This window comes from Pristiophorus japonicus, chromosome 6, assembly GCF_044704955.1.
Source record: "Pristiophorus japonicus isolate sPriJap1 chromosome 6, sPriJap1.hap1, whole genome shotgun sequence".
NCBI classification, from domain to species: domain Eukaryota; kingdom Metazoa; phylum Chordata; class Chondrichthyes; family Pristiophoridae; genus Pristiophorus; species Pristiophorus japonicus.
The window spans coordinates 66232859-66254911 of record NC_091982.1 but is presented as its reverse complement, the minus strand read 5'-3'; the positions used below and the strand labels follow the sequence as shown (position 1 = coordinate 66254911).

General features: G+C 45.9%; 1 protein-coding gene across 1 annotated transcript in view; it reads left to right on the top strand.

Moving 5' to 3' along the window:
• The window catches only part of LOC139266118 (tripeptidyl-peptidase 2-like), a 133531-nt gene that overhangs the window by 25751 nt on the left and 85727 nt on the right, over positions 1–22053 (top strand). The window contains exons 4-8 of the mRNA XM_070883966.1: positions 244–348; positions 3837–3961; positions 8523–8686; positions 13909–14063; positions 15505–15581. Coding sequence (XP_070740067.1) covers positions 244–348; positions 3837–3961; positions 8523–8686; positions 13909–14063; positions 15505–15581 — 626 coding nt within the window. The remainder of the gene's footprint in view (positions 1–243; positions 349–3836; positions 3962–8522; positions 8687–13908; positions 14064–15504; positions 15582–22053) is intronic.

Below are 22053 nucleotides of genomic sequence, written 5' to 3'. Positions count from 1 at the left end.
AGAAGGAGTTAGATGAAGTCCTTACTACTAGGGGGATCAAGGGGTATGGTGAGAAAGCAGGAATGGGGTACTGAAGTTACAGGTTCAGCCATGAACTCATTGAATGGCGGTGCAGGCTAGAAGGGCCGAATGGCCTACTCCACCTATTTTCTATGTTTCTAGGTTTCTATGTTTCATTTCCCACTCGACCCTTTTTATCTCCACTGGCTCTGATTCTGTGTGTTTGCGCATCTTTATAAACAGCAAGAGAGACGGGAGAAGCAGTGGGACCCCGCACATCGTGTCGCTGTGGCAGAAGCTCACCGGAGACTGAATGACTTCAACAAAAGCAGCACAACCCTATCTCAGGTACCGAGTGCGAGTGTGGAGGGACGGGGTGGAACCATGCTGGCGCGAGCTCAGTTGGGGCAGATCATTGGAATTTTATGTTAAGAGGAGCGATGTACAACCATGCTCATTCACCCTTCGTTCCCACGGTTTGGAGTAAAACTGGGGACATGTAGGAAGTCAAATAACTAGTAGAATATTTTTAAGGTCATTGACAAAAGAACCAGAGGTGAGATGAGGAGAAATTGTTTACGCCGCGAGTTGTTGTGACTGGGAACTACATTTGTTTTCACTAATCTTTTTCTCTTCACATATCTATAGAAGCTTTTGCAGTTTTTATGTTCCCAGCAAGCTTTCTCTCACACTCAATTTTCCTCCTCCTAATTAAACCCTTTGTCCTCCTCTGCTGTATTACAAAATTCTCCCAGTCCTCAGGTTTGCTGCTTTTTCTGGCCAATTTATATGCCTCTTCCTTGGATTTAACACTATCCTTAATTTCCCTTGTTAGCCACGGTTGAGCCACCTTCCCTGTTTTATTTTTACTCCAGACAGGGATGTACAATTGTTGAAGTTCATCCATGTGATCTTTAAATGTTTGCCATTGTTTATCCACTGTCAACCCTTTAAGTATCCTTTTGCCAGTCTATTCTAGCCAATTCACGTCTCATACCATCAAAGTTACCTTTCCTTCAGTTCAGGACCCTAGTCTCTGAATTAACTGTGTCGCTCTCCAACTTAATAAAGAATTTAACATATTATGGTCATTCTTCCCCAAGGGGCCTCGCACAACAAGATTGCTAATTAGTCCTTTCCCATTACACATCACTCAGTCTAGGATGGCCAGCTCTCTAGTTGGTTCTTCGACATATTGGTCTAGAAAACCATCCCTAATACACTCCAGGAAATCCTCCTCCACCGCATTGCTACCAGTTTGGTTCACCCAATCAATATGTAGATTAAAGTCGCCCATGATAACTGCTGTACCTTTATTGCATGCATCCCTAATTACTTATTTGATGCTGTCCCCAACCTCACTACTACCCTGTGAGATAAGCAGCGTTGCTTCAGCTCACAGTCGGCCTCTGTGACTTGGCGAGCTGTGAGGGTCACCGAGCGATATCTAGGCATCTCTGAACTTTGGATGAAACTAAAGCACGCGTTAAACGTGGCTCACTTTGCTTGGAAAGTGCGCTCGTGCACACACACACACACACACACACACACACACACACACACACACACACAAACGCATACGCAATTTTGTTACTGTTGCCAACTCTGGCAACGGTTGGACTTGCGGTAACGACAAGATTGAACGAGCCTTGTAGACATTGTCAGTTCCAGCTCTTGCACAGGTGTTAACACAACCTCTTCGCAGGGCCTCATCTTTGCAAGGTGATAGGTTGTGTATTTATCTCTGGGATCGGTGCATTCCTCTTACACCATCAATTTAATGCTGGATCTATACCAAAATTGGCACAAGCTCAGGACCGGTTTGCTAGTATAACATCATCATTAAATTGTACTTCATACATCAGTTGGACATTAAGTAAGATTTAATGTGACATTTCAGTGATGAGAAATAATTACGCACTCAATAAAGTGAATAAAAAATTGAGACAAAGATGAATATTTTCAGAATTTCTGAAGTGTTTTGAGGTTGAACCTGACCAGTGCCGGAGTCCCGTGGTTTATGTTGTTTATGTTATGTATATCATTTGGTGCTGGACTGACTTAGGTTTTTGATTTATAGGTGAACATAAGAAATAGGAGCAGGAATAGGCCATTTGGCCCCTCGAGCCTGCTCCACCATTTAATAAAGATCATGGCTGATCTGATCTTGGGCTCAGCTCCACTTTCCTGACCGCTCCCCATAACCCTTGACTCCTTTATCGTTCAAAAATCTATCTATCTCCACCTTACATATATTCAATGAACATTTGTTTGTCAATATTGTTCTCTTATACCCAACCCTGGACCAGGGATGGGAGATGACAGAATGAGCGCAACACTAAACCAGTGTCAAAACAGCTCGTATCTTTCCGAGTACCTCGTCCCTCCGTGAAGTCTCAGGACTCACAGGGCAACCTTCCCTGCCCGTCCTCTAACTTCCCACTGGTACTTTCTTCATCTAAGCTCACAAAGGCACAAGATTCACACTGACATACATCCAGTCTGATTCCCTGACTGTTTCAGCTATTTGGATCACGCTTCCTGTCGGCCAACTTTTCTCAGGTGAATGACGAAAGCTCCTTCACACTAAAGAAAGACTGCTACCTTTCGTGACCTCCTGACTCGAGCGAGAGTGCCACCCATTGAGCCACGGCTGACTCTGATGCCTACATTTCCTTTTGAAGAGGCAGAATTCCATATAGCCAAACAATTTTTTAACTCCCTTCATTATAGCTGACCCATCGCTCCCAAGTCCTTGTTCATTAACCTAATACCGAATGGATTTTGTACCAGTTGGCCTTTACCATACATTTTCTGCATTAAGTGCCATTTGCTGGTGAGCTGGTCAAGGATTAGGCCTTTATGTCCTCACTATCCTGGCACAGTTATCCCTCCAACACAGATTGGTAAGTGGCCAGGTCTTGCGATAGGCAATTTGTAGTCGGAATTGGCCACAACCAGGCAATGTTGCTCTTCCAAAATGATATTGGGCGCTAACTGGCGATGCGCAAAGCCTGACACAATTGTAAGAACCAAGAAAACCAGGCTCGGGTCCTTATTGCAGCACAAGAATAGCAGCCCCTGTGAGCCGCTACTGTGATTATTACCATATGAAGAATATACTGCGGTCTTTGAAAGATAAGGGAGTCAAGGGTTATGGGGAGCAGGCAGAAAAGTGGCCAAGATCAGATCAGCCATGACCTTACTGAATGGCAGAGCAGGCTCGAGGGGCTGTATGGCCTACTCCTGTTCCTATTTCTTATGTTCTGGTTCATTCTATAGCGGTGGATGTAATTCTAGCAGGTCATCGAATCTTAAGGCACAGGAGGAGGCCATTTGGCCCATCATGCCTGTGCCGTCTCTCTGAAAAAGCTATCCAATTAGTCCCACTCCCCCCGGCTCTTTCCTCATAGCCCTGCAAATTTCTCCTTTTCAAGTATAAACCCAATTCTCGATTGAAAGTTACTATCGAATCTCCGCACACCACCTTTTCAGTCAGTGCATTCCGGATCATAACTCTCAACATAAAAACATTTCTCATCCCCCTTCTGGTTTTTGCCTGTTATCTCGAATCCATGTCCTCTAGTTACTGACCCACCCACCAAAAACAATTTCTCTATCTGCTCTATCAAAACCCCTCATAATTTTGAACACCTCTATTAAATCTTCCCTTAACTTTCTCTGCTCTTAAGCGAACTATCTAAGCGTCTCCAGTCTACGCACATAACTGAAGCCCCTCGTCCCGGGGACTGGCCGGGGTGGGTGGGGGGTGTGCGGGGGCGGGGAGGATTCTATCAGTCTTTAACATGTTAACATGCAATTGTACTTTCCAACAGGAAGAGAAGCTGGTCCTGGAAGACCTTCAGTGCCAAGTTGACCAGTTGGATATGCTGGAGAAGAAGTATGCTGACCTTGGACCTGTATATGACTGCTTGGTTTGGCACGACGGAGAGACTTGGAGGTGAATTCATTTTAAATCACTTCTGGTGTCAGTTCTTCAGACTTTAATAAAAACATAAGAAATAGTAGCAGGAGTAGGCAATTCGGCCCCTCGAGCCTGCTCCGCCATTCAATAAGATCATGGCTGATCTTTGACCTCAACTCCACTTTCCTGCACTGTCCCCATATCCCTTGATTTCCCTTAATATCCATAAATCTGTCAATCCCTGTCTTGAATATTCTCAATGACTGAGCCACCACGACCCTCTGGGATAGAGAATTCCAAAGATTCACCACCCTCTGAGTGAAGAAATTTCTCCTCATCTCAATCCTAAATGGCCGACTCCTTATTCTGAGACTGTGACCTCTGGTTCCGCAGCCAAGGGGAACATCCTCCCTGTATCTACCCTGTCAAGCCCTGTGAGATTTTTTTTATGTTTCAATGATTAATATAATGCACAGAGAAATTTACTTGAGATCATTTCTGACAGGTATAATCTATGTTGTTAAGACCAGCTGACGTTTTCCAGGAATGAATCAGCATCTTAATTGAAATTGTGTCGAACAAATATTTACCTTGGCACATAAGGACAAATTCTTTCTTGTCCTATAAAATACACAATACAAGCCAAATGCAATGGGTATCTGATGATGATTGCAAAAGAAGTAGAGACATTTGTTTGGAAACAAAGCAAGCTCGTTCATATTATTGCAGTATTTGTAATTTTTGGTTGGTGCAGAAGTTCTAAAAGCGAGATCAAAGCTTTGTGAGACTGAATTTTCTGACTGAACTGTTTAAGGATTCCTCCCGTCCTTATCTACTAACCACATCCTCGGGTTTTTTTTGCATGTGACCTACAGCCCATATTTACTTTATACAGCAGATGCTGGAAATCTGAAATAAAAACACAAAATGCTGGAAATACTCAGCAGGTCAGGCAGCATCTGTGGTGAGAGAAACAGAGTTAACGTTTCAGATCGATGGCCAGTTCTGACAAAAGATTATCCACTCGAAACGGTAACTCTGTTTCTCTCTCCACTGACGTTGCCTGGCCCGCTGAGTATTTCCAGCATTATCTGCTTTTGTTTTTAACGTGCTAAGTTTAAAGAGTTTTATATGTTGCCCCGCAGTGTCTCGCCATCCAATCCTGGCTGCCAGGGTTGCCTCATTCCTGCAGATCGGGCACGAAGAGACACTGGCCCATCGCCCAATACAAACTCCCAGCGCCCATCATTGCTGACTGAATGCGCTCAGCATTAAAGGGCGATATGAGCAGGGGAAATCGGTTGGAGGATTTTTTAACGCGCTAATGTCGGACGGATAGTAAATTTAGCGCCGGGAAATGGTTAGCGACAAAATTCGGTGGGTGCGCCATGAGTGTGGGGTGGAGCGCTAAAGGAAGTGTTCCACAACCCTCTCAGGGCGCAAGGCCAGGTGAACAACTGAATATACGCTGCTAAAGAGCCGGCTTCGTGGCGTCCTGAGAGAGGCCTCCCTCCCTCCAAAAAAAAAAGAATAGGCACAAAAAACATTACCGATACATTACTTATCCCAAATAAAGTTCAAACGCAAAAAAGAATCAATCACACTTGCCTCCTGCAGTCGCTCCTTCCCTTAGTGCCCGGGACAGCTCTATCCCAGTGTTCCAATGTCCCAGTGTCTGCACGCCAGCTTTCTCTGGTGGGGTCACGAGGGGGCGCTATGGGTGCACTGCAAACCAAATGTTGCCTCTCTGTCGTTGCATGCTCCTGGGCGATACTCCACAGCACCGCCAGTACCGGCGCACTGAAATTACCAAGTGGCGCGAATGCCAGCGATCGCGAGGCGGCTATGCAGCCGAATTTCTAGCCCCATGCCTTTGAGCTTCAGAGATGCAGCGAGAGGCGGAGACCTGACAGGGCAGGCAGGTCTCTTGTAAGTTTTAAATTTTAAAAAAGAGTGAATCTGGGAGACAAGCTCTCGAAGAAAAGCATTGTGGGCCCGTATGCTGCAGTGTTCCTTTAATGAATGGCTACTAGTCTAGAGTAAAATGGTCGGGAGGATTAAACATGGACAAGGCTATCAGGATCGATTGGAGCAGGGAAAGGGGGACCACAATTTGTTTCTTAGGAAACAACAACAACAACTTACATTTATACAGTGCCTTTAATATAGTAAAACGTCCCAAGTCGCTTCACAGGAGTCTTAATCAGACAAAAATTGACACTGAGCCACATAGAGATATCAGGACAGGTGGAGGTAGGTTTTAAGGAGTATCTTAAAGGAGGAGAGCGAGAGGAGGAGAGATTTTGGGAGAGAATTCCAGAACTTCGGGCCTGGACGACTGAAGGCATGGTCGTCCATGATGGGGTGAAGGAAATCAGAGATGCACAAGAGGCCAGAATTGGAGGAGCGTAGAGTTCTCGGAATCTTGTAGGGTTGGGGGAGGTCACAGAGATTGGGAGTGGCGAGGCCATGCAGGGATTTGGAAAAAAGAATGAGAATCTTAAATTTCAGGCATTGCTTGAGCAATAGTCTGACCGAACAGTTCACATTTGACTGTAGTTAGCTATGAAAGACTATAAGATAGCTGTAATGTTCGGACCTGTACAGACTTATTTAGAAAGTATTTCAAATTACTCATATACTATGTTCAAAATATTACTTTCTGGAAGAAATCTATCTAATTTTCATGTGAATAAACACTAACCGCTTCCACCATCTCTCTAGGGAGCCTGTTCCATAGATTGACCACTCGCTCACTGAAATAATGTTTCCAGGGATTAGTTTTGAATTTACCCCCCCTTCATGCGCAGGCCGTGCCCTCTGGATCTGCTGTTCTGGACACGGTGAGACTGCTTGTCACATTCAACATAATCCATTCCTGTTAGACTCCTAAATACAGCAATCACATCCCATCAAAACATGCCCAATTTACATCATAGCCCCTCAATAATGCAACCCCTTCATGGGAACAGGAGGAGGCCATTCAGTCTCTCGAGCCTGTTCCACCATTCAGTTAGAACATGGCTGATCTTTATCTTGGCTCTAGCTCCCTGCCTTGGTTCCGTAACCCTTAATATCCTTGCCTAACAAAAATCTATCAATCAATAGCTTTTTGGGGGAGAGAGTTCTAGATTCCCACTGCCCTTTGTCTGAAGAAATGCTCCCTGACATCACCCCTGAGCGACCTGGCTCTAATTTTAAGGTTATTTGTGCCTCCTTGTTCTGGACTCCCCCCACCAGAGGAAACCGTTTCTCTCGATCTACCCCATCAACTCCTTTAATCATCTTAAACACCTCTATCATTTCATCCCTTAATTTTCTACACGCGAGCGAATACAAGCCTAGTCTGTGCTACCTGTCCTCATAATTTAACCCTTTTAGCTCTGGTTACTCTGTTCTGTATCTTTTCAATGACTGCAATATCCTTTCTGTACTGTGGCGACCAACATTGTACACTGTGGTCACATCAATGATTTATAAACCTCATTATTACAGCCCAACATTTTTCCATGCACATTATTTTCTTTCCATGTAAGTAATAGTCCCTACCTGATTTTTTGCCCCCATTTGAAACACTTTGCATTGAATTTCATCTGCCGCCTGTCTGCCCAATTTCCGAGTATATTCAAATCCTCCTGTAGCTTATCCTGTTCAGCTTTGGAGTCTGCCAGCTTCATTAGCTTTGTATCATCTACAAATTTAGCCACTGACTGTGCTTGTGACTCTTAGCTCGAGATCATTAAACAAGAGAGGTCCCAGAATGCTGTAAACACCCCATCACAGTGCATTCATGCTGCACAAGTTCAGCATTGGTGCAAAGTCAAAATGGGCTTTGCTAAAAACTTAAACTTGTTCTGTGAATTCTGAGAGGGACCTGTGGAGATTTGCTAGAATGGTACCAGAGATGTGGGGAGAGTACATAAGCTGCGATTGTTCTCCTTGGAGCAAAGAAGGTTAAGGGGAGATTTAATAGAAGTGTGCAAAATCATGAAATAAGTAAATAAGGAGAAACAGTTTCCAGTGGCGGGAGGCTAGGTAACCAGAGGGCACAGATTTAAGGTAATTGGCAAAAGAACAAGAGGGGGGCGATGAGAACCTTTTACGCAGCGAGCTGTTGTGATCTGGAACGTGCTGCCTGAAAGGGCGGTGGAAGCAGATTCAGTAGCAACTTTCCAAAGAGAATTGGATAAATAGTTGAAAATAAAAAATTTGCAGGGCTACGAGGAAAGAGCAGGGGGATTGGGACTAAGTGGATCGCTCTTTCACAGAGCCGGCACAGGCACGATGGGCCGAATGACCTCCTGTGCTGTATGATTCCGTGCACTGGCTCCGAAGGGATGCTGCATGACACTCCCAGGGGTAGAGTTTCACTCCGGTTCCAGTTCAGGCACTGGTTGCAGATTCAGGCTGCGCTTACGCCATTACGACAGCGTCAGTAGAAGAGCATAATCACCCAGCGGACACGCTGTGGCTGCAACGTGAAATCAGTCTTTGATTCATTGGGTGTGTCTTTCCCCCCCCCCCGCCCCCCCGGCACCTGAACCACGTTGCTTGAAATTCATCCTTTACGCGTTTTGTTTTCTCTATGCCTTTCCAGAGCGTGTATCGACACCAGCGAATGCGGAGACCTGAGCAACTGCAGAGTGCTGAGGAGCTACAGAGAAGGCCACGAGTACGCACAGCTGGGCAAGTCCGAAATGCTGAATTACTCCATCAATGTGTACGACAATGGGAACACTCTTTGCATCGTCACCAACGCAGGTCAGCGTGTGACGGGAAGGAATAAGCTCAATGTCTGTTTGTCTTTTATAAAAGCTCAGTAATAAACTGAAGCTGTGTTTCCATCACCATCATAGGCAGTCCCTTGAAATCGAGGAAGACTTGCTTCCACTCTAAAAGTGAGTTCTCAGGTGACTGAACAGTCCAATACAGGAATTACAGTCTCTGTCACAGGTGGGGACAGACAGTGGTTGAAGGAAAGGGTGGGTGGGGAGTCTGGTTTGCCGCACGCTCCTTCCGCTGCCTGCGCTTGGTTTCTGTATGCTCTCGGCGATGAGACTCGAGGTGCTCAGCGCCCTCCCGGATGCACTTCCTCCACTTAGGGCGGTCTTTGGCCAGGCACTCCCAGGTGTCAGTGGGGCTGTTGCATTTTATCAAGGAAACTTTGAGAGTGTTCTTGAAATGTTTCCTCTGCCCATCTGGGGCTTGCTTGCTGTGTAGGAGTTCTTGCTTTGGGAAACATAGAAACATAGAAAATAGGTGCAGGAGTAGGCTATTCGGCCCTTCGAGCCTGCACCACCATTCAATGAGTTCATGGCTGAACATGCAACTTCAGTACCCCATTCCTGCTTTCTCGCCATACCCCTTGATCCCCCTAGTAGTAAGGACTACATCTAACTCCTTTTTGAATATATTTAGTGAATTGGCCTCAACATCTTTCTGTGGTAGAGAACTCTACAGATTCACCACTCTCTGGATGAAGAAGTTTCTCCTCATCTCAGTCCTAAATGGCTTACCCCTTATCCTTGGACTGTGACCCCTGGTTCTGGACTTCCCCAACATTGGGAACATTCTTCCTGCATCTAACCTGTCTTAAACCCATCAGAACTTTAAATGTTTCTATGAGATCCCCTCTCATTCTTCTGAACTCCAGTGAATACAAGCCCAGTTGATCCAGTCTTTCTTGATATGTCAGTCCCGCCATCCCGGGAATCAGTCTGGTGAACCTTCGCTGCATTCCCTCAATAACAAGAATGTCCTTCCTCAAGTTAGGAGACCAAAACTGTACACAATACTCCAGGTGTGGCCTCACCAAGGCCCTGTACAACTGTAATAACACCTTCCTGTCCCTGTACTCGAATCCCCTCGCTATGAAGGCCAACATGCCATTTGCTTTCTTAACCGCCTGCTGTACCTGCATTCCAACCTTCAATGACTGATGTACCATGACACCCAGGTCTCGTTGCACCTCCCCTTTTCCTAATCTGTCACCATTCAGATAATAGTCTGTCTCTCTGTTTTTACCACCAAAGTGGATAACCTCACATTTATCCACATTATACTTCATCTGCCATGCATTTGCCCACTCACCTAACCTATTCAAGTCACTCTGCAGCCTCATAGCATCCTCCTCACAGCTCACACTGCCACCCAACTTAATGTCATCCGCAAATTTGGAGATGCTACATTTAATCCCCTTGTCTAAATCATTAATGTACAATGTAAACAGCTGGGGCCCCAGCACAGAACCGTGTGGTACCCCACTAGTCACTAGTTCTCAAAAGCACTCATTTACTCCTACTCTTTGCTTCCTGCCTGCCAACCAGTTCTCAATCCACGTCAACACACTACCCCCATCCCATGTGCTTTAACTTTGCACATTAATCTCTTGTGTGGGGCCTTCTGAAAGTCCATATACACCACATCAACTGGTTCCCCCTAGTCCACTCTACTGGAAACATCCTAAAAAAAATTCCAGATGATTTGTCAAGCATGATTTCCCTTTCACAAATCCATGCTGACTTGGACCTATCATGTCACCACTTTCCAAATGCACTGCTATGACATCCTTAATAATTGATTCCATCATTTTACCCACTACCGCTGTCAGGCTGACCGGTCTATAATTCCCTGTTTTCTCTCTCCCTCCTTTTTGAAAAAGTGACGTTACATTGGCTACCCTCCACTCCATAGGAATTGATCCAGAGTGTATGAAATGTTGGAAAATGACTGTCAATGCATCCACTATTTCAAGGCCACCTCCTTAAGTACTCTGGGATGCAGTCCATCAGGCCCTGGGGATTTATCGGCCTTCAATTCCATCAATTTCCCCAACACAATTTCCCGATTAATAAGGATTTCCCTCAGTTCCTCCTTCTTGCTAGACCCTCTGACCCCCTTTTATATCCGGAAGGTTGTTTGTGTCCTCCTTAGTGAATACCAAACCAAAGTACTTGTTCCCCGTTATGACTTCCCCTGATTCTGACTGCAGGGGACCTACGTTTGTCTTTACTAACCTTTTTCTCTTTACATATCTATAGAAGCTTTTGCAGTCCGTCTTAATGTTCCCTGCAAGCTTCTTCTTGTACTCTATTTTCCCTGCCCTAATCAAACCCTTTGTCCTCCTCTGCTGAGTTCTAAATTTCTCCCAGTCCCCGGGCTTGCTGCTATTTCTGGCCAATTTGTATGCCACTTCCTTGACTTTAATACTATTCCTGATTTCCCTTGATAGCCATGGTTGAGCCACCTTCCCTTTTTTATTTTTACGCCAGACAGGAATGTACAATTGTTGTAGTTCATCCATGCGGTCTCTAAATGTCTGCCATTGCCCATCCACTGTCCACCCTTTAAGTATCATTCGCCAATCTATCCTAGCCAATTCACGCCTCATACCTTCAAAGTTACCCTTCTTTAAGTTCTGGACCATGTTCTCTGAATTAACTGTTTCATTCTCCATCCTAATGCAGAATTCCACCATATTATGGTCACTCTTCCCCAAGGGGCCTCGCACAACGAGATTGCTAATTAATCCTCGCTCATTACACAACACCCAGTCTAAGATGGCCTCCCCCCTAGTTGGTTCCTCGACATATTGGTCTAGAAAACCATCCCTTATGCACTCCAGGAAATCCTCCTCCATCATATTGCTTCTAGTTTGGTTAGCCCAATCTATATGCATATTGAAGTCACCCATGATAAATGCTGCACCTTTATTGCATGCACCCCTAATTTCATGTTTGATGCCTTCCCCAACATCACTACTAATGTTTGAAGGTCTGTACACAACTCCCACTAACGTTTTTTTCTTTTGGTGTTCTGCAGCTCTACCCATATAGGGCCCAAGTTTCGGCCTCAGTTGCTCCTGATTTTTTGGAGCAACTGGTGTAGAATGGAGTATCTTAGAAATTCAAATTCTCGGCATTTAGTTTGCTCCAGTTCTAGTCAGTTCGAACAGTTTCACTTTGGAACCGAATTTTTTTTTCAAAAGTGGGCGTGTCCGGCCACTTACGCCTGTTTTTAAAGTTTCGGCAGTGAAAACTTACTCCAAACTAACTTAGAATGGAGTAAGTGAAGATTTTTGTACGCTCGAAAAAACCATGACTACACTTTAGAAAATCAGGTGTAGGTTACAAATCAGGCGTAGGGAATGGGGGGGGGGGTTTAAAGGGAAGTTTACAAACATTAAACACTTCAGTTTTACAAATAAAGAGCCATCATCAATAATAAATGATAAAAACATCAATAAATCAACCAATAAATCAATCAAAAAAAATTTCAAAAGAAATAATTTTTAAAAAATCAATAAATAAAACATTTTCTACTTACCGACTGCAGCACCGGGAGCCCTCCAACAGCGTGCTGGGATGCCCCCCCCAGTGTGTGTCTGTCAGTGTCTCTCACTCTCTGTCTGTCAGTGTCTGTGTTTCTGACAGCGGGGGGGGAGGGTAGAGGGAGAGGGAGGGGGGAGGAGAGGAGAGGGAGGGGGGAGAAGAAGAGGGAAGGGGAAGGGGGGGAGGAGGAGGAGGGGAAGGGGAAGGAGGGGGGAGGAGTAGGAAGGGGGAGAGAAGGGGGGGGGAGGAGGAGAAGGGGAAGGAATGGGAAGGGGATAGGAGAAGGGGAAAGGGGGGGAGAGGAGAGGGGGAAAAAGGAAAGGAAAGGAGAGGGGGGGAAGGAGATGGGGGATGGAAAGGAGAAGAGGAGGGGGGGGGGGGGGGGGGAGGGAGGCTGAACGGGCCCAAGACTTCGGGCAGGGCCCGTCCCCAGCACCAGATTTACAGGTAGAGGTGGCGTTGGGTTGGGTCTGGTCCGGGGTCGGGTCCGGTCCGGGGGGGTGGGGCGGGTCGGTTCGGTTCAGTTCGGTCCGGTCCAGGGGCGGGGGGGGGAAGTGGGAGTTGGGTTGGTGTCAGGGTCGGGTCCGGTCCGGGGGGGGGGGGGGGGGAAGCGGGAGTCGAGTCGGGTCGGGAGAAAGCAGGAGCTGGGCGTGGGAGGCAGCCTTATGCACGCAGCCCCAGTGAGGCCATTCGGCCAGGGCTAGGGGCTGCGTGCTTCGGGCCCCTCCCACACAGTTTTGGGCGCCTGGAGCTACTGCACATGCGCGCCCACTGTAGCGTGCATGTGCAGAGGTCCCGGCACTGTTTTCAGCGCAGAGACCTAGCTCCGCCCCCTACAGCTCGTGCTGCGCCGCGCCCGGCTCCAGAGGACCAGCAGGGAGCCGGAGAATCTAAGTTTTTTTTTTAGGCGCACTTTGTGGCGCGAAAAACGGGCGTCCAGGTCGGTGCTGCGCCGTTCTAGGCGCGGCCCGAAACTTGGGCCCATAGATTCCACATCATCCAAGCTAATGTTCTTCGTAATTATTGCATTAATCTCCTCTTTAACCAGCAATGCTACCCCACCTCCTTTTCCTTTTATTCTATCCTTCTTGAATGTTGAATACCTTTGGATGTTGAGTTCCCAGCCCTGATCATCCTGGAGCCACGTCTCTGTAATCCCAATCACATCATATCTGTGAACATCTATTTGCACAGTTAATTCTTCTAGCTTATTACGGATACACCTTGCACTAAGACACAGTTTTGTGTCGGGCATATGGACGATGTGGCCCGTCCAACTGAGCTGGTCGAGTGTGGTCAGTGCTTCGATGCTGGGGATGTTGGCCTGAGCAAGAACACTAACGCAGTTAAGTCCACCTGTGTTTCCAACCTAGAGAAAACAAACAAGTTTAAGAAAGGGGAGATGAGGAATTTTTTTTAATATGAAATACACTGGCTGAAAGGGTGGTGAGGACAGATTCAGTTGTGACTTACGAAATGGAATTGGATAGATAGTGGAAAAGTAAAAAGAAATTCAGGGCTAGGGGGAAGGAGCAGGGGGGAGTGGGACTAATTGGGATCGCCCTTTCATAGAGCCGGCACAGGCACGACGGGTTCAATGTCCTCCTGTGCTGTATGATTCTATGTAAAAAGGTGTCCTCTTTATGTACACAGGGTCTCATGGAACGCACGTCGCTGCAATCGCAGCGGGATATTTCCCCGACGAACCGGAAAGGAACGGCATTGCTCCCGGGGCCCAGTTACTGGTCATCAAGGTGGCTGACTCCAGGTTAAACACTATGGAGACCGGGACCAGCTTAATCCGCGCGGTAAGCGCCATTCTGTTCGTGAATCTTTTACTGCGCTGTCGTAACAAAAGTTTGCTTACGGTATTTATGCTGGTGTACCCAGAGCTGCTCTGTAGAATGCCGAGCTTTGTCAGTAGGTTCAGTAGATGCATCAAGCTTTGTGTGCAGTGTGTTTGTCGCTCCTGTTGAAGGATTGTAGATTTCCGGTGTCTCTCTGCTCAAGTGCAATTCATCACTTTCTTATCCAGTTGCTTTTGGGCCACTTCAGCAAAAGCTGATTTCTGATACTGTGGCTGCACTACATGAATAAAGTCCCCGCTTTAGCTTTTTTTTTCCCCAATGCTCTCCTGGCCGGTCTCCCATCTTCTACCTTCCATAATCTTGAGCTCTTATAAAGCTCTGCTGCCCGTATCCTATCCCACTGGGGCATTCACCCATCGCCCCAGTGCTTGCCGAGCCACATTGGCTCCCGCCGCCCCCCCAACGCCTCAATTTTAATATTCTCATCCTCGTGTTCAATTCCCTCCAACCCCTCCCTATCTCTGTAACCTCCTCCAGCCCAACAACCCTCCGAGAACTCTGCGCTCCTCCAATTCTGGCCTCTTGTGCATCCCCCACTTTCTTTGCCCCACTATTGGCGGCCGTGCTGTCAGCCATCTCGGTCCCAAGCTCTGAAATGCCCCCCACAAATGTCATCGCCTCGCTACTTCTCTCCTCTTTTGAGATATTCTTCAAAGCCTACCTGTTAACCATTTGGTCACCTGTCTCCTTTGGTTCAATGCCAGCTTTTGTCCGATTACATAGAAACATAGAAAATAGGTGCAGGAGCAGGATGTTCGGCCCTTCGAGCCTGCACCACCATTCAATATGATCATGGCTGATCATGCAACTTCAGTACCCCATTCCTGCTTTCTCTCCATACCCCTTGATCCCTTTAGCCGTAAGGGCCACATCTAACTCCCTTTTGAATATATCTCACGAACTAGCCTCAAAAACTTTCTGTGGTAGCGAATTCCACAGGTTCACCACTCTCTGAGTGAAGAAGTTTCTCCTCATCTCGGTCCTAAATAGCCTACCCCTTATCCTTAGACTGTGACCCCTGGTTCTGATTACGCTCCTGTCAACCACTCCATTACAGTTGTATCACGCGACTACCGGCATGGTAGAAGGGGAAGTAGATCGACCTTGGTCTTTTTCCGTCTAGCAATTCCATATTCCTAACCTCCTTTGTCCACTATCTTAATGGGGATCTGTTATCCTAACCAGTTTATTTTAAATAGGTTAACTCCTGTGCTAAAATAGAGGAGCATTGTAAGAAAGTGTTAAATGTTCATCAGTAATTTCTCAGCTGTAATGTAAGCTCGGGTAGTTTATAATCGTTTTATGGCATGTCAGAAGAAATAAAGTCTCGCCTTTTCATCAGTTACAAATAATCATAAGCGTTTTACCTTCAACTTTCCAGATGATCGAGGTGATCAATTACAAGTGTGACCTTGTAAATTACAGCTATGGTGAAGCAGCTCACTGGGCTAACTCAGGGTAGGTAGAAATCCATCATGTGTTGCACTGGTGTAAACTAGACAAATGCTGAGCTCATTTTATAAACAGCCTCATTGACAATTAGGAAAGCAAATGATATGTTGGCCTTCATTACAAGAGGATTTGAGTATAAGAGTAAAGACATCTTATTGCAATTATACAGGGCCCTGGTGAGACCACACCTGAAGTATTGTGTACAGTTTTGGTCTCCTTACCTAAGGAAGGGTATACTTGCCACAGAGGGTGTGCAACAAAGGTTCACCAGACTGATTCCTGTGATGGGGGAATTGTCCTGTGAGGAGAGATTGAGTTGACTAGGCCAATATTCTCTAGCGTTTAGAAGAATGAGAGGTGATCTCATTGAAACATACAAAATTCGTACAGGGCTTGACAGGGTAGATGCAGGGAGGATGTTTCCCTCGGGCTGGGGAGTCTAGAATAAGGGGTCGGTCATTTAGGACTGAGATGAGGAGAAACTTCTTCACTCAGAGGGTGGTGAATCTTTGGAATTGTCTACCCCAGTCATTGTGTATATTCAAGACAGAGATTGATAGATTTTTGGATATTAAGGGATATGAGGATAATGCAGGAGAGTGATGTTGAGCTAGAAGATCAGCCATGATCTTATTGAATGGTGGAGCAGGCACGAGGGGCTGAATGGCCGACTCCTCCTAATTCTCATGTTAAACTATACTGTAATCTGTATTGGACAAAGTATGAAGGCACCGTACACTTGTATATATATTTATGGTACTGTCGGCATAATCCTCATATACTTGTGCCAATACACAGTGTGGTCGCACATACATAGAATGTACGGCACAGAAACAGGCCATTCGGCCCAACAGATCCGTGTCTGTATATATGCCCCACATCAGCCTCCTCCCACCCTGCGTAATCTCACCCCATCACCATATCCTTCTATTCCTTTCTCCCTCGTGTTTATCCAGCTTCCCCTTAAATGCATCTGTACCAATCGCTTCAACCACTCCCTGTGACAGCGAGTTTCACATTCTCGCCACTCTCTGGGTAAAGAAGTTTCTCCTGAATTCCCCATTGGATTTATTAGTGACTGTCTGTCTTGTATATATGACGCCTGGTTTATAGACCCCGAGATACACAATTCTATCTGTCACTGTCCTTGTATACTAAATTTACCACCGCGGTATGCCAGGGCCATAGTCGTGAAACTCCTGCAAGAATAGAAAGGAGCAAAGCGTTTGTTTTTACTGGCATTGTTTGATGAAGCTTACTAAATGCACTCAAATTCTAATTGCAAATGGGGAGCAAAATCTCCCGGTTTATTGACATCAGTCTTTCAGCAGATTGACAAATTAATGAATGTAAGAAAAACAAACCCCCCTCCTCCTCTCTGCCCACTCCTGCTGGGCTCTATGCAAAAAGGACAGACGAAAAAGAAATGTGAATGAAATTAACTTTTTGATGTTTTTGGAAAGAAGCCAGACCTGTCGAGTCTGTCTTATTTCCTTGGAGACGCGCTGTTTACTGTGGGAGCCTCTGTCTAGCTCCATCCATTTCACCAGTCTTGCCATCTGATTTACTATTCCTTCCGACAAGTGTGCAATCTGTCTGACTGTCAGGATTAAACCGAACTCCAACCATTTCACTGACTTAGAATCATAGAAATGACAGCGCAAAAGGAGGCCTTTCATCCCGTTGAGTCTGTGCTAGCTATCTGCTGTTTCCAGCTCCAGAACATCGCCCGACTCCCACCACACCCCTGCCTCCGCTCATCTGGTGCAGAAACCTTCACCCATGCCTTTGTTACCTCTTGACTTGACCATTCCAATGCACTCCTGGCTGACCTCCCAGCTTGTAAGCTTGAGGTCATCCAAAACTCGGCTGCCCATGTCCTATTCGCCCATCACCTCTGTGCTCGCTGACCTACATTGGCTCCCGGTCCAGCAATGCGTCGATTTAAAAGTTCTCATCCTTGTGGTCACATCCCTCCATGGCCTCGCCTCTTTCCTTACCTCGGTAACCACCTCCAGCCCCACAAACCGCCAAGATCTCCGCGCTCCTCCTATTCTGGCTTCTTGAGCATCCCCGATTTCAGTCGCTGCACCATTGCTGGCCATGCCTTCAGCTGCCAAGGCCCTAACCTCTGGAATTCTCTCCCGAAACCTCTCTGTCTCTCTACCTCTCATTGATCCTTTAAGATGCTCCTTAAAACCTACTTTCTGCATTAATATCTCCTTATGTGCCTTGGTGTCAAATTTTGTTTGATAACCCTGCTGTGAAATCTCCTCGCGACGTTTTACTATGTTAAAGGCGCTATATAATTGCAAGTTGTTATCTACTTTAATCTCTTTCCCAATATCCTTTTATATTCTTTATTACCCTTCCAGGGTTGAGGGATTACAGTTATGTGGCGAGACTGGAGAAGTGGGGTTTGTTCTCTTGAGAGCAGAAAAAGCTAAGAAGAAATTTGATGGTGTTTAGATTAAATAACTAAAGAGAAACTGTTTTTAGTGGCTGAAGGGGCGATAACCAGAGCGCACAGATTTAAGGTGGAAAAAGAACCAGAGGCTGATGAGGAACACGTCAGGATTGAAAAATTGCAAGGATATGGGGAAAGAGTGAGGGAGTGGGACTAACTGGACTGCTCTTCGAAAGAGCCAGCGCAGACTCGATGGGCCGAATGGCCTCCTTCAGTGCTGTACTATTCCATGATTCCAATTTAAGTATTTAACCAATTCTCTTTTAAATGATGTAATCGTCTTTGCCTCGATAGACCCTTGTGTTAAGGCATTTCAGTAGCAGTCTAATAACCCTCTGTGGGGGGTAAAAAGCATTCTTGTGGCTTCCCCCTTCATTCTGTTAGTGAGAATGTTGAGTTTATTCCCCTTATTGTCACTCGCCTCTGAGTCAGAAGGTTGTGGGTTCAAATCCCACTCCAGGAACTTGAGCACATAAATCCAGGCTGACACTCGCATTACAGCAAAATTCTAAAGGGGCATACACACGCCTGAAGGCTCTGTGCCTCAATGCGAGAAGTATTCGGAATAAGGTGGACGAATTAACTGCGCAGACAGCAGTTAACGGATATGATGTAATTGGCATCACGGTGACATGGCTCCAGGGTGACCAAGGCTGGGAACTCAACATCCAGGGGTATTCAACATTTAGGAAGGATAGGCAGAGAGGAAAAAGGAGGTGGGGTGGCGTTGCTGATTAAAGAGGAAATTAATGCAATAGTAAGGAGGGACATTAGCCTGGATGATGTGGAATCGGTATGGGTGGAGCTGCGGAATACCAAAGGGCAGAAATCGCTAGTGGGAGTTGTGTACAGACCACCAAACAGTAGTAGTGAGGTGGGGATAGCATCAAACAAGAAATAAGGGATGTGTGCAATAAAGCAGTTATCATGGGTGACTTTAATCTACATATTGATTGGGCTAACCAAACTGGTAGCAATGCAGTGGAGGAGGATTTCCTGGAGTGTATTAGGGATGGTTTTCTAGACCACTATGTCGAGGAACCAACTAGGGAGCTGGCCATCCTAGACTGGTGATGTGTAATGAGAAGGGACTAATTAGCAATCTTGTTGTGCGAGGCCCCTTGGGGAAGAGTGACCATAATATGTTAAATTCTTTATTAAGATGGAGAGTGACACAGTTAATTCGGAAACTAGGGTCCTGAACTTAAAGAAAGGTAACTTCGACGGTATGAGGCGTGAATTGGCTAGAATAGACTGGCAAAAGGATACTTAAAGGGTTGACGGTGGATAACCAATGGCAAACATTTGAAGATCACATGGATGAACTTCAGCAATTATACATCCCTGTCTGGAGTAAAAATAAAATGGTGAAGGTGGCTCAACCATGGCTAACAAGGGAAATTAAGGATAGTATTAAAGCCAAGGAAGAGGCATATAAATTGCCTAGAAAAAGCAACAAACCTGAGGACTGGGAGAAATTTAGAATTCAACAGAGGAGGACTAAGGGTTTAATTAAGAGCGGGAAAATAGAGTACGAGTAGAAGCTTGCAGGGAACATAAAAACTGACTGCAAAAGCTTCTATAAATATGTGAAGAGAAAAAGATTAGTGAAGACAAACGTAGGTCCCTTGCAGTCAGATTCAGGTGAATTTATAATGGGGAACAAAGAAATGGCAGACCAATTGAACAAATACTTCAGTTCTGACTTCACAAGGGAAGACACAAATAACCTTCCGAATGTACTAGGGGACAATGGGTCTAGTGACAAGGAGGAACTGAAGGATATCCTTATTAGGCGGGAAATTGATGGGATTGAAGGCCGATAAATCCCCGGGGCCTGATAGTCTGCATCCCAGAGTACTTAAGGAAGTCGCCTTAGAAATAGTGGATGCATTGGTGATCATTTTCCAACAGTCTATCGACTTTGGATCAGTTCCTATGGACTGGTGGATAGCTAATGTAACACCACTTTTTAAAAAAGGAGGGATATAGAAAACGGGTAGACCGGTTAGCTTGACATCAGTAGTGGGGAAAATATTGGAATCAATCATTAAGGATGAAATAGCAGTGCATTTGGAAAGCAGTGACAGGATTGGTCCAAGTCAGCATGGATTTATGAAAGAGAAATCATGCTTGACGAATCTTTTGGAATTTTTTGAGGATGTAACTAGCAGAGTGGACAAGGGAGAACCAGTGGATGTGGTGTATTTGGACTTTCAAAAGGCTTTTGACAAGGTCCCGCACAAGAGAATGGTGTGCAAAATCAAAGAGCATGGTATTGGGGGTAATGTACTGACGTGGATAGAGAACTGGTTGGTGGACAGGAAGCAGAGAGTCTGGATAAACGTGTCCTTTTCAGAATGGCAGGCAGTGACTAGTGTAGTGCCGCAGGGCTCAATGCTGGGACCCCAGCTCTTTACAATATACATCAATGATTTAGATGAAGGAATTGAGTGTAATATCTCCAAGTTTGCAGATGACACTAAACTGGGTGGCGGTGTGAACTGTGAGGAGGACGCTAAGAGGCTGCAGGGTGACTTGGACAGGTTAGGTGAGTGGGCAAATGCATGGCAGATGCAGTATAATGTGGATAAATGTAAGGTTATCCATTTTGGAGTAAAAACACAAAAAAGGCAGAATATTATCTGAATGGCGGCAGATTAGGAAAAGGGGAGGTGCAACGAGACCTGGGTGTCATGGTTCATCAGTCATTGAAAGTTGGTATGCAGGTACAGCAGGCGGTGAAGAAGGCAAATGGCATGTTGGCCTTCATTGCTAGGGGATTTGAGTATAGGAGCAGGGAAGTTTTACTGCAGTTGTACAGGGCCTTAGTGAGACCTCACCTGGAATAGTGTGTTCAGTTTTGGTCTCCTAATCTGAGGACGGACGTTCTTGCTATTGAGGGAGTGCAGCGAAGGTTCACCAGTCTGATTCCAGGGATGGCTGGAGTGTCATGAAGAGAGACTGGATCAACTGGGCCTTTATTCACTGGAGTTTAGAAGGATGAGAGAGGATCTCATAGAAACATATAAGATTCTGACGGGACTGGACAGGTTAGATGCGGGAAGAATATTCCCGATGTTGGGGAAGTCCAAAACCAGGGGATATAGTCTTAAGATAAAGGGTAGGCCATTTAGGACTGAGATGAGGAGAAACTTCTTCATTCAGAGAGTTGTTAAGCTATGGAATTCCCTACCGCAGAGAGTTGTTGATGCCAGTTCATTGGATATATTCAAGAGGGAGTTAGATATGTCCCTTACGGCTAAGGGGATCAGGGGGTATGGAGAGAAAGCAGGAAAGGGGTACTGAGGGAGTGATCAGCCAAGATCTTATTGAATGGTGGTGCAGGCTCGAAGGGCCGAATGGCCTACTCCTGCACCTATTTTCTATGTTTCTCTGTGCAGTGCTGAGGGAGCGCCGCACTGTCAGATGAGATGTTAAACGAAGCCCCGTCTGCTCTTTCAGGTAATATTTCAAAGAAGAGCATGGAAGTTCTCCCCAGTGTCGTGACCAATCACCACACAAAGTAGATTATTTGGTCATTATCACATTGCTGTTTGTGGGAGCTTGCTGTGCACAAATTGGCTGCCACATTTCCCACATTACAACAGTGACGACACTCCGAAAGTATTTCATTGGCTGTAAAGCGTCTTGAGATGTCGTGAAAGACGCTATATAAATGCAAGTCCTTCTTATTGCCAATTCGCCAAATAATTCTCATACCCTCTCATAATGCTGGAAATGTTGCAACACTCCTTAATCTTCTTCGTTCCAGCAAAAAAGCTCAATTTTTTCATACCTTTATGTAACTATAATCTCCTGTTTCTGTCATTGTTGCAGCAAATCTTCACTCTGCCTACTCCATGGCCCGAATTTTCGAATGAGACATTTAACTTAGGCCCCCGTCTGCTCCCTCGGGCAGCTGTAAAAGATCCCATGGCACTATTCGAAGAAGAGCAGCGGAGTTCTCTCCGGTGTCCTGGGGCCAATATTTATCCCTCAGCCAACACC